General features: G+C 29.2%; 1 protein-coding gene across 1 annotated transcript in view; it reads left to right on the top strand.

Moving 5' to 3' along the window:
• The first annotated feature begins 317 nt into the window (after nt 1-317).
• Nucleotides 318-17441, top strand: part of LOC125065730 (probable chitinase 10) — a 106710-nt gene continuing 89586 nt past the window's right edge. Inside the window, exon 1 of the mRNA XM_047673516.1 lies at nt 318-552. Coding sequence (XP_047529472.1) covers nt 550-552 — 3 coding nt within the window. The 5' untranslated portion in view covers nt 318-549. The remainder of the gene's footprint in view (nt 553-17441) is intronic.

The following is a 17441-nucleotide window of genomic DNA, read 5'->3' as shown; positions in this document are numbered from 1 at the left end:
ATATCGACTCCCGACAACGGCGTTTGGTTATTTTAAGAGAGTAACTGGTAGTGTAGAGACACTATTTAATAAATTATTTAGTAATTGATGAAGAATAATTAGAATTCAATTTACTCAAAAAACTTTCAAAATATACATGAAATTTATCTAAGCTAGAAAACAAAAAAATAAAAAATTTTAACCATTGCATCTATCCAATATTATGAAGTCATACATATAATTATTAATAATAAATCACTTTCGTTTTTATCATATTATTATTCACACCAAAGTATCAAGACAGTTAGGCCCGGTGCGCACACGCACACCGCTTGAATCTGTAAACGGGGCGAAACACCGCACTTTCGGTTCGATTCAGTCCACAACCGTCTCTCCATCGTGACAGGCGACAGGACAGACATGTTTTATAAAGCTAAGTTTTTCCTATAATAAGTGAACTGTTCTCTCGGTGTTATCTTATTCTGTGGCCGATTGTACTTGCGTTACTCTAAGTGTTGTGGTGCAGATATTATTGTTTCAAGTGTAATTCTTTGCGCGGAATTTTAAATAATGGTAAGTTTATTATGGATATAAAAGAATATTTGTGATTTTTTTTATAGACTAATAAAATTATTAATAATTTTTTTTCATACATTAAATTGTGTCAATTTTTTTGCGTATTAATATTTTTTTTACAGCACGTTTTTTAAATGTTAAAAGAATTAAAATCTTAAAGGACCTTGTATATTAATGCAATGTCGTCTCAGTGGTTTTAATGTGACTAAAATAATCATTAATATATCAAATTATTAATCAATACAAATTATGCGCGACATTTTGATTGATGAACGAATAAGTCTCAGGCAATAAGAGATTTCAGTTAAATTATCGTTTCATAAATATTTTATTATCAATAAAAATCTGTATTTTCATTTCAAAAATAGAACTTAGTGACCTTTAAATGTACGTACGTACTTACGTTTAAACTTTTGCAAATCGTAAATGTTAATCTTTTTCAAGGTCAAGTTTGAAATATTCAATATTAATAAAAAAATACCATAGTCTGTCTTTTAATCTCGCTTTAAATTTAATATTATTTTTAACATTTGTATAATTAATGGCGACAATGTCGAAATACAAACTTGGCAGAACTCGTTTAAGTCTTTTCCTCGTAAGAATTAAAAATAAATGTTCGTTGTGCTTTATGTCACAGATTAAAAATTCGAAATCTGCTATTTACGTAGCAACGTCTAGCGTACAATGGATAAAACATAGTTTCACTAAGAGAAAGTTGCGGGTCCGTAGAAATCGCGAGCGTATAAAATGTTATGTTAATTTAAACCGTATTTTATGTATTCATAGCGTCTATTTCACCTTGAACGTTTCGAGAAATTTATGTGATTATTGTCGTACGTATTGTTATTGATAAGTACATATAATGGATGTTTTAAATTTCTTTTATTGTTGAATTATAAAATATGTCATATCTCTTAAGTGTATGGTCGTAAATATTTAATAGTTTTAGGAAGAAAGAAATTAAGAAAAATATCGAATATATTAATTAATTTTAATTATGTTAATAATAATTGGAAAGTGACTATCACGTAGTTAGTAGAAACTTAAATAGCTGTTCATTTTTAACTCCTGTATACATTTAGATTTCCTGTTATTATTTGGATATTTTTTTTTTCTATTTTATTCTGCTGTTAATTTTAATAAAACGATTAATGAATCAAAAGAAAGCTTTATAACAGAGAAAGAGTATCATTGTTATATATATTAAAACTAGTAACATTAAATTAATGAAATTTTAATTTAAAATAAAAATATACTTTACACATTCTGATATTTAATTTCAAATAATATTAACGATATAATTCTTAGCATTGTATTATTACAGATACTTTCACTCAATATTTTTTTTTAATTAATTATAAAAAACATTATGAGATGACATAAAAAATATTCTCATATAAAACATAACACCTTAAAAATATAAAAATTAAATTAAATAGAAATAGCGTTAAATAGGACTGGCTCACTCCTTTTAACCGGAAACCAATTTGTTTTTAAAAAGATTGCTATTGACTTTAGTATTTTTATTAATTTTATACTCATTAGAGTATAATTTTTCGTTTGATCTTGTGAGTGTTAGTCTACGTTAATTATATTGCCAATGGAAGTTATTTTCATTAAATCAACCGTCGACCTTAGCCGAATTACATTCGAAATAGGCTCAAAGCTTGATATTACGACACCAACCGTTACAACAATTTTTTCCCAAACTAATTTCCTTTAAAATTTAATCACGATATTATGTAAATTAAGTACATGACGTATCTGTTTTAAATATGAATTCTAGACCAATATCAATGCGAAAGCAGGAAGCAATGATGGTTTTAAAGCTTAAATATGCACAGGGTTAAAGGAACGCAAATCTTTTTGTATTATCAAATTAAGTTCAACATGGATTGAATTCTGATTTCTTCATTGTTTGTTCGATCACTGAACAGTTTTAACCTGGATGTCATTAGTTTAAATCTTCGTCTTCATGTTTAAATGATTCTGCTTGGAGTTTATAGTAACTGTGTAGAGTTCAATTTATATTCTTTGGTTTTATGTTAATCGTTTAAATAAAAATTAAAGCAATCTTATTAGTTCTGTCAAATGATTTCGTTGGAAGAAAACCCACTTATCCTAAAATCTTATTTGAAAATCGATCTATTTGATGTAATAATGCGTATGCAGCCTGAATTGCCGTAATAGTTCAAATACCTTAAATGAGAAAAGCAAAGTTTTAGTCAGTGACGTAAAATAAATAAGAATTCGAACAAAACATAATAAATTCTAAAAAAATATTTTGATGCTTAGAAAAAATCAATAGAAATCTAAAAAAAAATCACAATATACTTTACTTGAGTTACCTCTTACAAGCATAATTAGCCTTTACAAGTAAGCACTCAGTATTTTCTTCAATTATCTAAGCAGTAATAAAATCAACGAATGCTGAATGCATTTCAATCCTCTATATATAAAACCGTGGCGTAATTTAAAGCAGATTACGCCTTAACTATTCATATTTTCGGTAATAAATAAGATCGTATTTACCTCTAAAACACCAACGTGCAAGTTTAAGTTACAGGTCAAGCGTTACAAATTTTTAAGGCATGTGATTATCTTAGATTTGAATATAGATTTCAAAGAACGTATGTGAGAGAATGTGCATGTTAAATTATAGTATAACTGTCTTTATTATAAAAGATCCGGGTTCGAAGTATTTATTCGTTTATTTTTTAAATACATTTCGTGATTTGTACTATCTATTCATTGTAAATTTAAAAACAATACTCATAATTTAAGGTGATTTAATGTTTTAATAAAAGTTTTTGAATGAAAATGTTTGCATTTTATTAAATAATTACGATTTATATTTCTCCGTTTCAATTATGAAATTGTGTAAATATAGATATAGAGCCGAGGCTGCTAATGAATGAATATTTACAAGTATAGTTTCAGTAATATCCATAAAACATATTCAGTAGATAATAAAATTTTTTGAAACGTTGTTTTTATAACTTGTGTTTGAATTTGATTTATACAGATAAAAAATATACGATCTAAAAAAATTTTTTTTTTTAAATAAAGTTATATATGGACTATGATGGCTCTATAAATTAAAATAAAAGATTGTAAATAGATTTAACAGAAAGTTTATGCTTGTACATAACATAAATACCTAAGAAAATATATAGGAAGTCTCTGTTTCATTTCGTCACTAATTAACATTACATGTTAGGTCTTATGATATATATCTTAAATGTAATACTATATGTGCTAAGTACGGTGGGAATGATATAACAAAGAATATATGATATCTGTCATAGTAATCTCTTCCCCTGTTTTGTTCTTGCGTAATATATTAAAATTGTTTTTATAGATATTACTTAACAATAAAATCAAATCAAATATCAAGATATACTTTATAAGATTTAAAATTAACATAGTTATTTTTATTACTTCAAGTATTTAAAACGGGATATTTACAATGTTTTTTATTTTTATTTAGTGGAGCTCGATATTTCGACATTATCTACGAATGTCTTGTTCACGAGATATACTTTGTTTAAATTGGCTCTTAAAATTGTTTATTCTTCTATATAAAATATTAATTTAAATGTAATGCTACCGCTGGTTATGAATTCAAATGACATTAAGAAACGATTGGTAAATCTGACTTTAATGAAATTTAGAACGATAGACTCATCTTACACTAACGCAAACAAGGACAGGACTAAATATATTGCCATCCTGTTTTTTAGGAGACATTAGATAGAGACAAATAAATATCCAATATAAGCCTAAATTGTAAATTATTGTTGTTGTTTCCGTATTAATTTATTATTCCCAGATGTTAAGATTTTCGTTTCGTTACTACTATTCATAGAGCCTTTCTCTATCTAATCACACAAATGTGTGTCAGGAATGTTATTAAATTATAAATAACCAGTAGTATGACTCAGTGGTTTCAGAAGCAAATAATTCTAAGAACAGGAAGTATGAGAGAAATGTCATGTTTGATTCGAATACGTTGAAACATAAAACGACAAAAAACCTTTACATATTATGTAGCAATAAAATATTTTATAAAACTAAAAATAAGTTTTTTTTTGTTAATACACATCCTGGAACTCAATCAATGCATACAATTAACAACATCAAAATCAGTACAGACATGTAGGTTTTACTGACATTATATGTATACATATATATGTAATTCTGTACTATATTTATATCCATAAATAGTAATAATATTTTAATCGTCAAGTCATCTACTTCGATATAGAATAAAATATTGCATTTAATTAGAATTTAATTTACCTCAGGCGTCTCTCATGGCATTTCCAATAATCTCAAATCTTAGATACCCTAATGAAGGGCCCAGTTAAGGGTACCGCTAGACGAGATATTGGAATAGTTATAGTACCCACCGTTAGAGCGATCAGCTGTATGCTCGGGACAACTAACGGTACTTTGTTTATCCTAACGATACGATCACGGCACGATTGTATTATAATAATAATTTTAATGAGACTAGGGTTAGATTTAGATTCAGACAAGTAACTGTGTGGGAAATTGATATTTTCTTTATAATACGTAATAAATAAACTTTTCGTAAGTTAAGTCACAATTTTAAAGCGTCTGAGGAGGATAGATTTGGGTATTGTCATCATAAGAACATTATGTCGTCACTAATATGACAATTATTTTTGGCGCAATTTTTATAATACGTTATTATTTAAAGAATATATATATATATATATATATATATTAAATATATTTGATATTTCTCTTATGACTATAAAGCTTGAAAATATCTCGAAATAAAATACATTTGTTTCTTTTTTTTTTTATATAACGCCTGATTATCGTTTCATTTTTCTGTTATAATTGTTCGAATTCGTTTTATTTCACTTTCGAAAACAAGGTCACTAAAACAGTTTACTGATCAATTATAATTCCATGCTTTAGATTAGGCGTGTAAAAATGCGTGCTGCTAACTGCTACGATATAATTATAATAATAGCTGCGTATTCGTGTATCGATCATTTGTAAATACTTTCATGTAACCGAGTTTTACTTATCAATACATTGAACTTTTGTGTGTTATTTGAAAATAAACAACCGCTTTAAGAATGGATAATGGTGAGATTTAAAACACGATACCGGAACGCGGACAGTTGCCATGCGACTTATAATAGTACCAGTATTAGTGTAGTACACTACCTTAATCACCTTAAACAACCTAATTAAACGGCTTTCTTAAGAGCTTCGCCGTAGAATGACATAAGAAATAAGATGATTGTTCATAGATTTCAAATAACTCACAAATCAAATCCAAATTCAAAATATACTTTATTCAAGTAAGCTTTTACAAGGACTTTTGAATCGTCATTAAAAGTACAAATTTATGTTAATTAAATACAATTATATATATATATATATCCTGGCTGAAAGTCAACAAGTTCAGCTGCACTCTTTTTTATCATAGCAAGAGTGGATCTGAAGTGGTAAAGAGTCGGACTCACTTGCACTTTTATCAGTTCGTCTAGCGAGTACTCCAATGGAAACTGGGTGATGGCGAATGTTCAATGGGGCGCTAGGCTAGGTGACGCCATGACATGCATAATAATAACAACAAAACCCTACAAGCGTTCCTGTTTGAAGGGCGAGTGAGCCAGTGTAACTACAGGCACTAGACATAACATCTTAGTTCCCAAGGTTGGTGGCACATTGGTGATGTAAGAAATGTTTAATATTTCTCACAGCGCCTTTGTCTATGGTCGGTGGTGGCCACTTACCACCAGGCGGCCCGCATGCTCGTCCAACCTATAACATATAAATATAAAAATATACATCTGTCGCATGTAATTTACAGCAGACGCGATTTTTTAGTTTTAAAACATTTAAATTTATTTTCTTATCTTTTATTACAAACTTAATATTACGAAGTCGCTCCCAATAAGAACTAGTTATTTATATTATGTAATGTAGGCTGTGTACTTATTTGATAATTTCACTTCTTAACTTACAAATGACCTAAAAGTTTCATATGTGTTTACGTAAATTGAATTTTCGTAAGTTTAACGACTTGGACACATTCTGACATTCCTTATGTAAAAATGTTCTTTAAAACCAGTGAATCTGTCAAATTATATAAATATTGATGCATTAGGCACTTTTTTCGTGTTTTAACACCAGCGAACAATTCAATTAAACGATTAATGACTGTATTTTGTTTAAAGCAACCTGAAAATTTCCCACTGCTGGGCTAAGGCCTTCTCTCCCTTTGAGGAGAAGGTTTGGAGCATATTCCACCACGCTGCTCCAACGCGGGTTGGTGGAATACTCATGTGCCAGAATTCCGTTGAAATTAGACATATGCTGGTTTCATCACGATGTTTTCCTTCACCGCCGAGCACGAGATGAATTATAAACACAAATTAAGCACATGAAGTTAAGATGCACGCGTTCTAACCACTGGGTCATCTCGGCTCTAAAGTGTATAGAGAAAGAAACCTATTGTTAATATAGACATAAAATGTACTTTTTCCACGTTACCTTAATTACAATGCTTTGCTACAATTTAATAATAACAGTAAGTATTATAAAATAATTCTGAGCATTTTATGTTTAGTTTGATATTATTATTTAGACTGTTACTGTAAAATTGTAAATTAAAAAATAAAATACAACATTAATGTTATATTTATTATCAATTAATCATATAAGACTAGCCGACACAGGTCAATAAAAACGTACGTGTAAATTCAACTCCTGTAATATTAAAACCCTTTATCATAAAATTTGTTACATTCAAATGTTTCACTTATGAACGTGCTTATGAGCAATTGGCAAATAAATTATATATTAATTTAGTACACATGCAGTGTTTACTTCAAAAACTCACTTGTAAAACGATGAAGATCTTTCAATCATTTTAGTCGATGTCGCCAAGCATTCTGACATTGCACGATAACGCTTAGAGTCGTGAGTTTCGAGTTCTTACAAAATAACCCTACAAGTAAATTTTGTAACAACATTGGAAACATGTTTTTTTCGGATCGATTATAATAATTTTCAACTAATGTTTTTTTTATTATAGACCCTAAAAAACTTATGTTATGGATGTTATTTTCAAAGTGGGGCGTAAACGACCTCTTGGACAGATAGTTCAAGTTATAATACTAACTCTCAGGTTGGTAATGTAAACTCATTAAAAATATTTATTAATAATTATAAAATTATATAACTTAAAACAAAAAATGTTAATTTGATTTTACTATGCAATCTTACGACTTAAAGTTTACAAATCATTACAGACATTCATAGTCGTTAAATTTTATAACGAGCGACGTAACGATGTATGTCTTTCATCACGAATTCACATATCTATTATAATATTAACAAAGTTAACAAGAATACTCCACAAATTTTACGAAACTTTAAAAAATACTAGCAGTTTAGATTTAATTTAGAAATCATTTGAAGTTAAACTTTGCAACGATGTTTGTTTTCGCAACGCAATTCGTGATAACGTTTGTAATATTTACAACGACGAATACATGTTTGCGTTTACAAAACGGATCGTACAAAAAATAACGTTATTCATCATTGCAATCATTTGATAAACTTCAAATGTTTATAAATAGATTTATTAATAGGTGAACATGAAATTTTATTTTATTTTAAATGTTATAGGATAAGAGGAATGAAACCTACATTATTTGAAACGTTTTTAATAATAAAAAAAAAACATTGTAAACAAATAAACAAAATATTTTCTTTTATGATGGTACTTAAATGCGTATACGATAAAATTTATCTCTTTCTTACACAGTAACGAACAATAAACGCATCGACTTCCTATGCCATACGAAAATTTATATGCAAACTATGAACTAAGATTTTTGTCATAGCATTGTATCTATAATAAGCTAAGAATTTAATGATATATATGTCATATAGTGTTAAATATTTGAGAACTGGATGATGTTACTGTTTGATAATAGAGTTACCAACCGAAATGGTTGTATTTATTTTTATATTTTCTAGTGCTTGTATTTTAACTCTATATTATATATGAATGTACACGCATTTGTAACACACATAACGTTATTTATAGCATATTTATAGATTTGGTGCCGGAATAAAATCAAAAGAATTAATATTTCTTGAGATAACATATTCAATACTTAACTTTACTTTCTTACCTTCTCAATAATACATTAAGATTATATTCAAAGCGCTGGAAACGTAACACGCAAACCGACTGCGGGTCAGTGTGGCACGCTACGCTCCAGTTACTGTTATTAAATTAACTCAGAAGGTCTTTGGTCGTGGACGATATCACTCGAATGATTTACCAACGACACTGACAGAAGTTATGTATTTAATTTTAATATGAATATAAGAATACTAAAATGTCTTGACTTTAAGAAACTATGTTCGTTTTGTAGTATGTGTTATAACAGTCATCATATTTGATCGATATAAATAATTCTTTTTGCGTTAACTAGCCTGTTTATTAAGACAGCTTATAGAGAATAAAACTTTACGCGGTTGGTCTTAGGCACCGAAAAACACCTTTAAAGTTTCCTCTCAAACTGTAAGCGAGTATCGTTTGTATGAAACCAAATCCAACATATGTTATAAATCAGTTTTATAAAATATTTGAGTCTTAGTTATATTCATTTTAATTTACATCAATTTTTAAACAGATCCCTTTTAAATCTTTAAAACTTGCTCAAAACTGGTTATTTAAAGTTGCGCATCTTCGGACAAGTATGTAAAATAAATTCTTATTAAACGATAAATATGTGTGTCATAGTTATATAAACATATTAATTAATGATACCACTGGCAAATAGCAATACTCTGTATTAAAGTAAAACGCGTTTCAAATGACTTTAATGAAGTACACGGATATATCTTAGATTATAAAACAAAAAGAGCGCATGCAACATTATAGAGAAGCAACAAAAACCAATACAAAATTTAAAACGAATGCAAATTCCCGATAGTGTGTGTGGTCATTAAAAAAATGTTGATACGTCAATAGAAGAATTAAAGTGACAGCACTTTTGATATACTAACAAAAAGCACTGCCGTTTCACACTATTTTCTATGGGCAGTGGCTAGCAATTATCAGATGATTTTGAAATAAAACTAGTTTTTAACGGATTTAATCGCGTATATTAATTATTTTAACATCCCGACGTTTCGAGCACTTTGCAGTGTTCGTGGTCACGGGCAGACTCTGTCTGTCCGTAGTTTTATTTCAATGTGTAATAATCGCGAAAATCTAAGACAACATTATCAGATGATTTGTCAGTCTGCTAACATATGCTAGAAATAAAATAAATCAATAAATATATTATAATAATTAAATAGGTAGGTAGGTAATTTTTCTCAACTGTAATTTCGTTTTACAATAAAATTAACAGCATTATATTTTTTGTACTTAAAATATCCTGGATGTGATTGTTTCCTTCTCTAGGTGTGTTATTATCAACTATTTCCTCGTTATATTTGTAACGTTTTTGATAAAATAAAGTTGTGTGCGTTATAAAGGCGTGAACATTGTCCTATGAAAGATTTGCAAGTCCCGTGTAATGGAATACCAGATTCAAATTATGGTAATGTTTTGAATTTATTTATTTTTTTATGATATAGGTAGGTGGACTTACAAATGGGCAATCTGATGGTAAGTGGTCACAACCGCCCATAGACAATGGTGCTGTAAGAAATATTCAATGCGCCATCAACAATTAAGATATTATGTCCCATGTGCCAATAATACTAAGTACAGCTGTTTGGCAGAATATTTGAACAAAACCCTACCACCAAGTAAAGTATGTTAAACCAAATTTGAAATATTGTATATAATTTTAGGTTATATAAAAGAAAACTCGACGAAAACAATACAAGCACAAAAATGTTACTTATCAAAGCGAAACCTATAGTTTTTGTTGCCTGTGGTTTGTGGCTTTTTGTGTAATAATTTATTAATTATTTCAATCAAATAGTGAAACTGCTGTAATAAAATAACCGTTATAGATAACGTGTACGAGGAAATTAGATTGTCAGTATCGTTATTCAATTATCTCGATAATATTATAAATGTGAAAGTTTGTTTATAGATGTGTGGTTGTTTCTCACACCGTTACTTCAAAACGACTGGAGTGATTCGAATAAAAACCAGCAAAGAGGTTGATAATGTAAATAACCTTATTATATTTATTATAAGCGTAACTGCAGATACAAGGGACGTAACATCTTAGTTACCAAGGTTGGTGGCGCGTTGGTAACATAATAATTGATTCATATTTCTTACAGTACTGATGTCTCAGTGCATGTAATATAGGTCACTTATCAGGTAAATTGTAATATGCCAGTCTGCTATCTAAATAACATAACTACATACAATATATATATATATATAGAACGTTATATATATATATAACGTTTTCTTTATAATTTTATAAAATTACACTTCTAATTTCGATTAATATGTAGTCACACAAAGAATCCTTAAATCCCTTCAACATTTTTTATTCATCATCATTAGCAGCCTGTAAATTTCCCACTGCTGGGCTAAGGCCTCCTCTCCCTTGTGGAGTGGTGCAATATGCTCCAAACCTATCCCTTGAGGAGAAGGTTTGGAGCAAATTGCGCCACGCTGCTCCAATGCGGTTTGGTGGAATACACATGTGGCAGAATTTCGTGATGTGATGTGAAATTAGACACATGCAAGTTTCCTCACGATGTTTTCCTTCACCGCCCTTAAAAATCCCCCTTCAAATCCCTCATTGCTAATTAATCGTCAGTTATTATCAAATCAGTACTTTTCATTGATATGTTATGGTTAAAATGATATTACTCATAGTCATACATCTTATTGATACAGCGCATCATCACATCTTCAGAATGACGGATCCAACTGTATTCATGTTAAAGAAAATATATCCATTGCAAGATAAAAATATCCTCCAAAGGAGAAAGTTTAAGTCATCAACCACGCTGCTCTACTGCAGGTAAAAGACGGTTGGGTTACTTACGACTTTTTACATCCATATGGAATAAAACAAAATCGTTCTCTGTACGCTTAGATATTTAAAACTACGCAACAGATTTTTTTCAATAAATAGATACTCGTAATTCAAGAGTAACATACGTATATATATGTTTATATAATACTTACATATACTAGAGAAAAGCCGTGAATTTTAACTTTCGTAGTCGGAAAGGGATAGAAGTTTTTCTTTTCGTGTTTAATCTAAAAACACAAATTATTTTTATACCTGTGTAAAAACGGGAACTACTAATTATAAATATTTTCTTTGAGTACATGAAAACTTGCTTGAAAACTGTGATACTTTGCTTTGACTGGACTTGAACGTCCGATTACCTCTTAATATCAAAGTACTCCACTCACTGGAACATTTTGAGATATAACTACGGAAAAAACTTGAGCACATCAATATTGTAACCATGTTTATTCATACAATTCCATCTTTTTATCGTTTCATAATACAATATTTATGTTATGAATATAATTTAATTATTTGATTGGAGTGCTACGATCCGAATAATTTAGTTACAATAATTGTATTGCTTTTTGCTTCGCTGGAATCGCTGTGTATTTTTTTTCTTTCGTACATTTACTTTTTTTATTTTTGTTGCCTTAATAAAAATAAAATAGTATTGATAATATTTGTATGTTAGATTAAAAATATATGAGTATTATTTGCGATAGTATTCTCAATTGGATAGTCATAATTTTTTTTTTTTTAAAAAAGGTTTAACTAAAAATTTAGCTTTTTTTAAGTGAGAGTGCTTCACTTGCTTATTGATTTTTGACAATCAATAAGCAAGAGTAAACACTTCTATATTGAATAAAGATTTTTGACTTTGAGTCATTCAGATTCGTTCTTGTTTTAATGAAAGCATCACGACAAAGATACTAACAATAAAATAGTTAGTAGTTGATTTTCACTTCTACCGTGTGTAAATTGCACACACACACACATTTTAATAATAAAGTTTTTTAAAAAATCTACAATAATATCATACATATTATTGTTATTACCTTCACAATTATACGTTTACAATTATTAGGCAATTAATATGAATCATTTAATCGACATATAATTTAGTCCATCTACACACTAAAAGCAGTGACATTAAAATGAGTCTTTACTGCACATTACATTTTAATCATGTCAAGTGTATCGTAAACCTTAAATGCGTAATTTAAATGCATCTGACCATCTTAATACGAGACAACGAATAGAAACTCTCGAACAGGTCTATTATTTATTTTATTTTATTAGCTTGACATAATTTTAAACAAACGTCTCGTAAGCCATGACCTCTTGAATCTTTGCTTGGTGGTAGCGCTTTAATCAAACCCTACTGGGTATTATTGTGTTCCGTGTTTGAAGGGTGAGTTAGCCCGTGTAACTACAGTGACATAACATCTTAGTACCCAAGATTGGTGATGTATTGATAATATTAGGAATGATTAATATATTATCTTACAGTATCTTTATATAGCAACTTACCTACCATCAGGTTGCAAATTCTCGGTCTAACTATATGACAAAAAAAGTTGAGATATTGATTATGAAGCGTTTACTATCGCATATAAAAACACTACAATATCTTATAAAAGATGTTTATAATTCATTTTCGCGTATTACATAGTGACCAGCCTGCCTTTGGAGTGACATTTTTCTATTATTTAATAGAAAAATACAATAAGGCACAAATAAGACAGAAATTATAGTATGTCATGTACTTACTTAGCTTACCATCGCTTTCACATTTTTTACCGGTGGTAGTGTTTAATTTGACCATCAATAAGAAAGTGTAATGCTTCTATATTGAATAAAGGAATTTGAGTATTTGTACATCGTGTCCAAACAAAGACAAGGTGCGACTCTATTATGCTATACGATTTAAAAATATAATGTCGACAGTTTTACGTCCTTAAAATTAAATTTAAATATTGTAATCTTTGCCAGTATTGTATTAAAAAAAAAACATTTATTTCATAATTATTAAATTATCATATTTCTTTACATTAAATAGAAGTACTTGTTGCAGTTTTTTATGTAACATTATGATTAAATTTAGGTAAAACATTTTACATAACATTTCAAAATTATGTCAAAACAATAAAATTGTTTCACAGGAAATTACAAATTTTGTATTACTCGTTCGAATGTAACCGCAAAAATTATGACAATTACCGTGAACAGAAAAATCTTTGCCAATTTTGATTTCGCATAAACGTTTAAAAATAGAATTTGAAAAAAGATACATCATTTAAATATAGAACATTGTTAACATTACATTAAAAAAAGCAAAGGTATTCATTAAATAATATATTAAATAATACATTCTATTATTATTACTAAAACAATAAATTCAAGAGTTGGTCGAATATTATGAAAAGTCATGGCCGTGTTCGAAACTTTGAATATCTATTCGAATTTGGAATTCGTATTCGTACCGTTCATTAGTCGAAGTGTTTCGTGACTGACAGTTCGCAATACACTTATTGTAAGTAGCGCAAGCAATAATACAGTCTATTGTTAATGCAATTAATGCCTTATTTGGATGTCATATTTTGCACAATTATTTGTAATTGACCACCGTACGAGTATGTATGTTGTGACATTCTAAACTGGTTATGATTTGTCATCGTTTTTGACAGATATTTTATTTTATTTTATATAAAAAAAAATAATTCTTAAATAGTATATAATATACTTTTCTGAAGTTAACAACATTTTTGTATATTTTTTTTACTAACATAACTACTATCTTCGTGTTTTGATGTAATTGAGTAAGCGGTGTCGAAAGCGCATGCGCAAGGCCGGCAGGTCTGTAAGGACGCCGAATAATTCGACTTTATTTGTACATTTAACATAATAATATTATGCACCTAATGCGGCAGATAATTTAATAAAGGAAGGGCCACGAAATGAATAACTAATAAACGTAAGTTAATGCACAAAGTAGAATTATTTTCTTGAATTAAATTATTTTTAGGCTGCATGGTCCAATACCTTTGCTTTTTCCGAAAGAAAACGTTCCTTATATAATATATAAATGAATATCTTGATTAATCTAGTCTTATAGCGATGTGTGTTGAGGAAGAATTGAATATCGTCGTGTTTGTTTATATTTGAAAATATCATTAGTATGTTAGGTACTTGTGTCTATGAAAAGTAATCACCTAAATGTATTACAATTCAAGCTAGAATTCTAATAATATACAAGGCTTATTGCTATAAAATCACCTAGATAATGCTGACGTCATAATAATTATTTTATTGAGCATAACATCCGTAACACATTTTTCATATTTGCACATTGTTTTTAATTGTCTATTAATGGCGCTATCTTTTTTTAAATTAAATGTTTAGTTATATGTTGTTTTTTTTTTTCAATTTAGAGTTCTTAGTTTTTTATTTTCTATTATTTAATAATTTTATTTCTGATGATTTTTAAAAGTCTAATACCTATATTAAGACGCCGTACATATCATTGCCAATACTTAGTATATTATCAAAAAAAAAAAGTATTGCCATATTCAGACTGGTATAAAATGAAATGATACAATACGACTGGCAACCCTTGCTCTAGATATAATATGAATAAGCCGTGTAAAATGATACCTTTTGTGAAGTTATTGTTACAAATACAAAACAAAAAACACAAGAACATGTTTAAACATATTTACAATGTCTCGTTTTCATACGCGCATGTTAATGTATTGAATGGGGGCCAAAAAAAAATGAGAGACATCCGTGAAGAGCGTGCTTTCAAACGCTTTCCTTTCACGACCCACATTTCTGTTCATTGTCAAACAATACGCGTTATAGGGATCGAATATTTAATAATGTTTTATTTTCGAATAGTGAAAATTAATGCAGGCATTTTTTAAATGTAAATATTTAACCGGCTAAGTGAGAGTCGATCGCATTTACTTTTTTTATTTTTTGATTGGTCATGATAAAACTATACAGCCAAGTTTGAGCCAAAGTGTTTTCTCTTTGTCAATATGAGCAGAAACGAAGTGGTTACAGCGTTTAGGATTCGTTCGCTGCAATGATGGGAACATCTGGAACAGCATTCCGGGCTCCGGAAAAGCATGAATGCTGTTCAAATTTTTAATAATAGGCTTAAACCATGGAACCCGGTTATATAACTTACAATTTTTAGGTCCAACAGGAGTGACATGATCGCTATTTGACCAAAATCATAAAAATAAAAAATAGATTAAAGCCGTAGCTACACATATTATTTGGAAAGTTGAAAATAGTTTGTATTTTATGACACATATCAGATAGACGACATAAGTTTAGTGGAGTATCGCCCTTTGTGTACCGAACTTTAAACACAACATAAACAACCAATCATGAGGGCTGTTTCAAATACTTCGAATCGTATTCGTACAAGTAAAAGCGCCGAGTGTTTGCTTTCCTTTGTTAGCCATTGGAGTCCCGGGAGATATTTGAGTCCCAGGAGACATTAGTCGATACTTAAGAGTATATTATGTCATTTTCAGACCAGTGGAATGTAATTGTTAAAACAACAAATGTTAATCAAGTATTGTTGGTTATTCTGCCGAATTTAGTAGTAGTAGTTTTATTGAGCAATACATTCGTAACACATTTTACAGATTTACAGATTATTTTTAATTGTCTATTAAATTCCCATCGCCCATCTTTTTAAATATTCAATGAAAAATTAAATCTTTTTTTTTTAGTTAAGTTTTTGTAGTTCTTAATTTTCTATTATTTAATATATTTGATATCTGTTGATTTTTAAAAGTCGATCATATTAAGACGTAGTCCATATTGTTATCAATACTTAGTATATTATCAAAAAAAAAGTACTGCCATACTGAGACTGGTATAAAATGAAATGATACAATACGACTGGCAACCTTTGCTCTAGATGTAATATGAATAAGCCGTGTAAAAGGTATATATATATAATTCAATAGGTATTTGGTTTCTTTCTGTGAGAGTGTCAAATCAAGGAAGCGATATAAGCAAGCGATATCGTGCTTACGGTACCGCTCGTTTTAGTGGGCATGCAGTTATTCCTCATTTCGTGTGAGGGAAGCGTTTGGTTTCCAGCGAGATTGAAAATAAATTGCACCTTTGCCTCAACTATTTCTAAATGTTCGTGTAATGCTAACATAAAGTTTATTAAATAATTTTATCAGTCATTAAAGGTGATATGTTTTTTTTAATTAATAGCTTATAAGGCTAATGTCTGATATTTTTAAGTTATTTTATTCTTTTTAATTCACAAATAATAAAATAGTAATTAGTAGTAACAGTAATTGAGCCAAATGTAAACGTTTGGCAGTATAGGCAGCAGTGTAGACAGTAAGAAATCCGTGTTGGTGGTGCATTAGAAATTTAAGGAATGTTTAATATTTCTCTCAGCGCTCATGTCTATGGTCGGTGGTTTCCACTTACCATCGAGTGGCACATTTGCTTGCCTATATATATGAAAAAGAATATTTGACACTTGCAACAAAACCATTTCAATTAACAATCCATGAAATAAACTATCTCGATTTTCAATCGGCTTGGTCAAAAACGCAGAAAATCCATTTAAATATTTGTCATATCGTCGTTACGGGTGCTCCAATTATATTAATTGCTTTCTATGAATAATACATATAAACTGTATTGTCATTTTGTAACTAAATGAAGTTTCGGTATCGTTCGGTTTATTGTTTTTTGTAATTTATGATAATGGGTAAAATTACGATAGGGATAATTTAATGTAAGTAGGTAAGAAATACTTGCCGATTACATTACATTTTTACGTTAACAGCCTGAAAATATCCCACTGCTGGGCTAAGGCCT

Source organism: Vanessa atalanta, chromosome 8 (assembly GCF_905147765.1).
Source record: "Vanessa atalanta chromosome 8, ilVanAtal1.2, whole genome shotgun sequence".
Taxonomy (NCBI): domain Eukaryota; kingdom Metazoa; phylum Arthropoda; class Insecta; order Lepidoptera; family Nymphalidae; genus Vanessa; species Vanessa atalanta.
The sequence above is the reverse complement of the archived record's forward strand: the minus strand, read 5'-3'. Positions and strand labels throughout refer to the sequence as shown.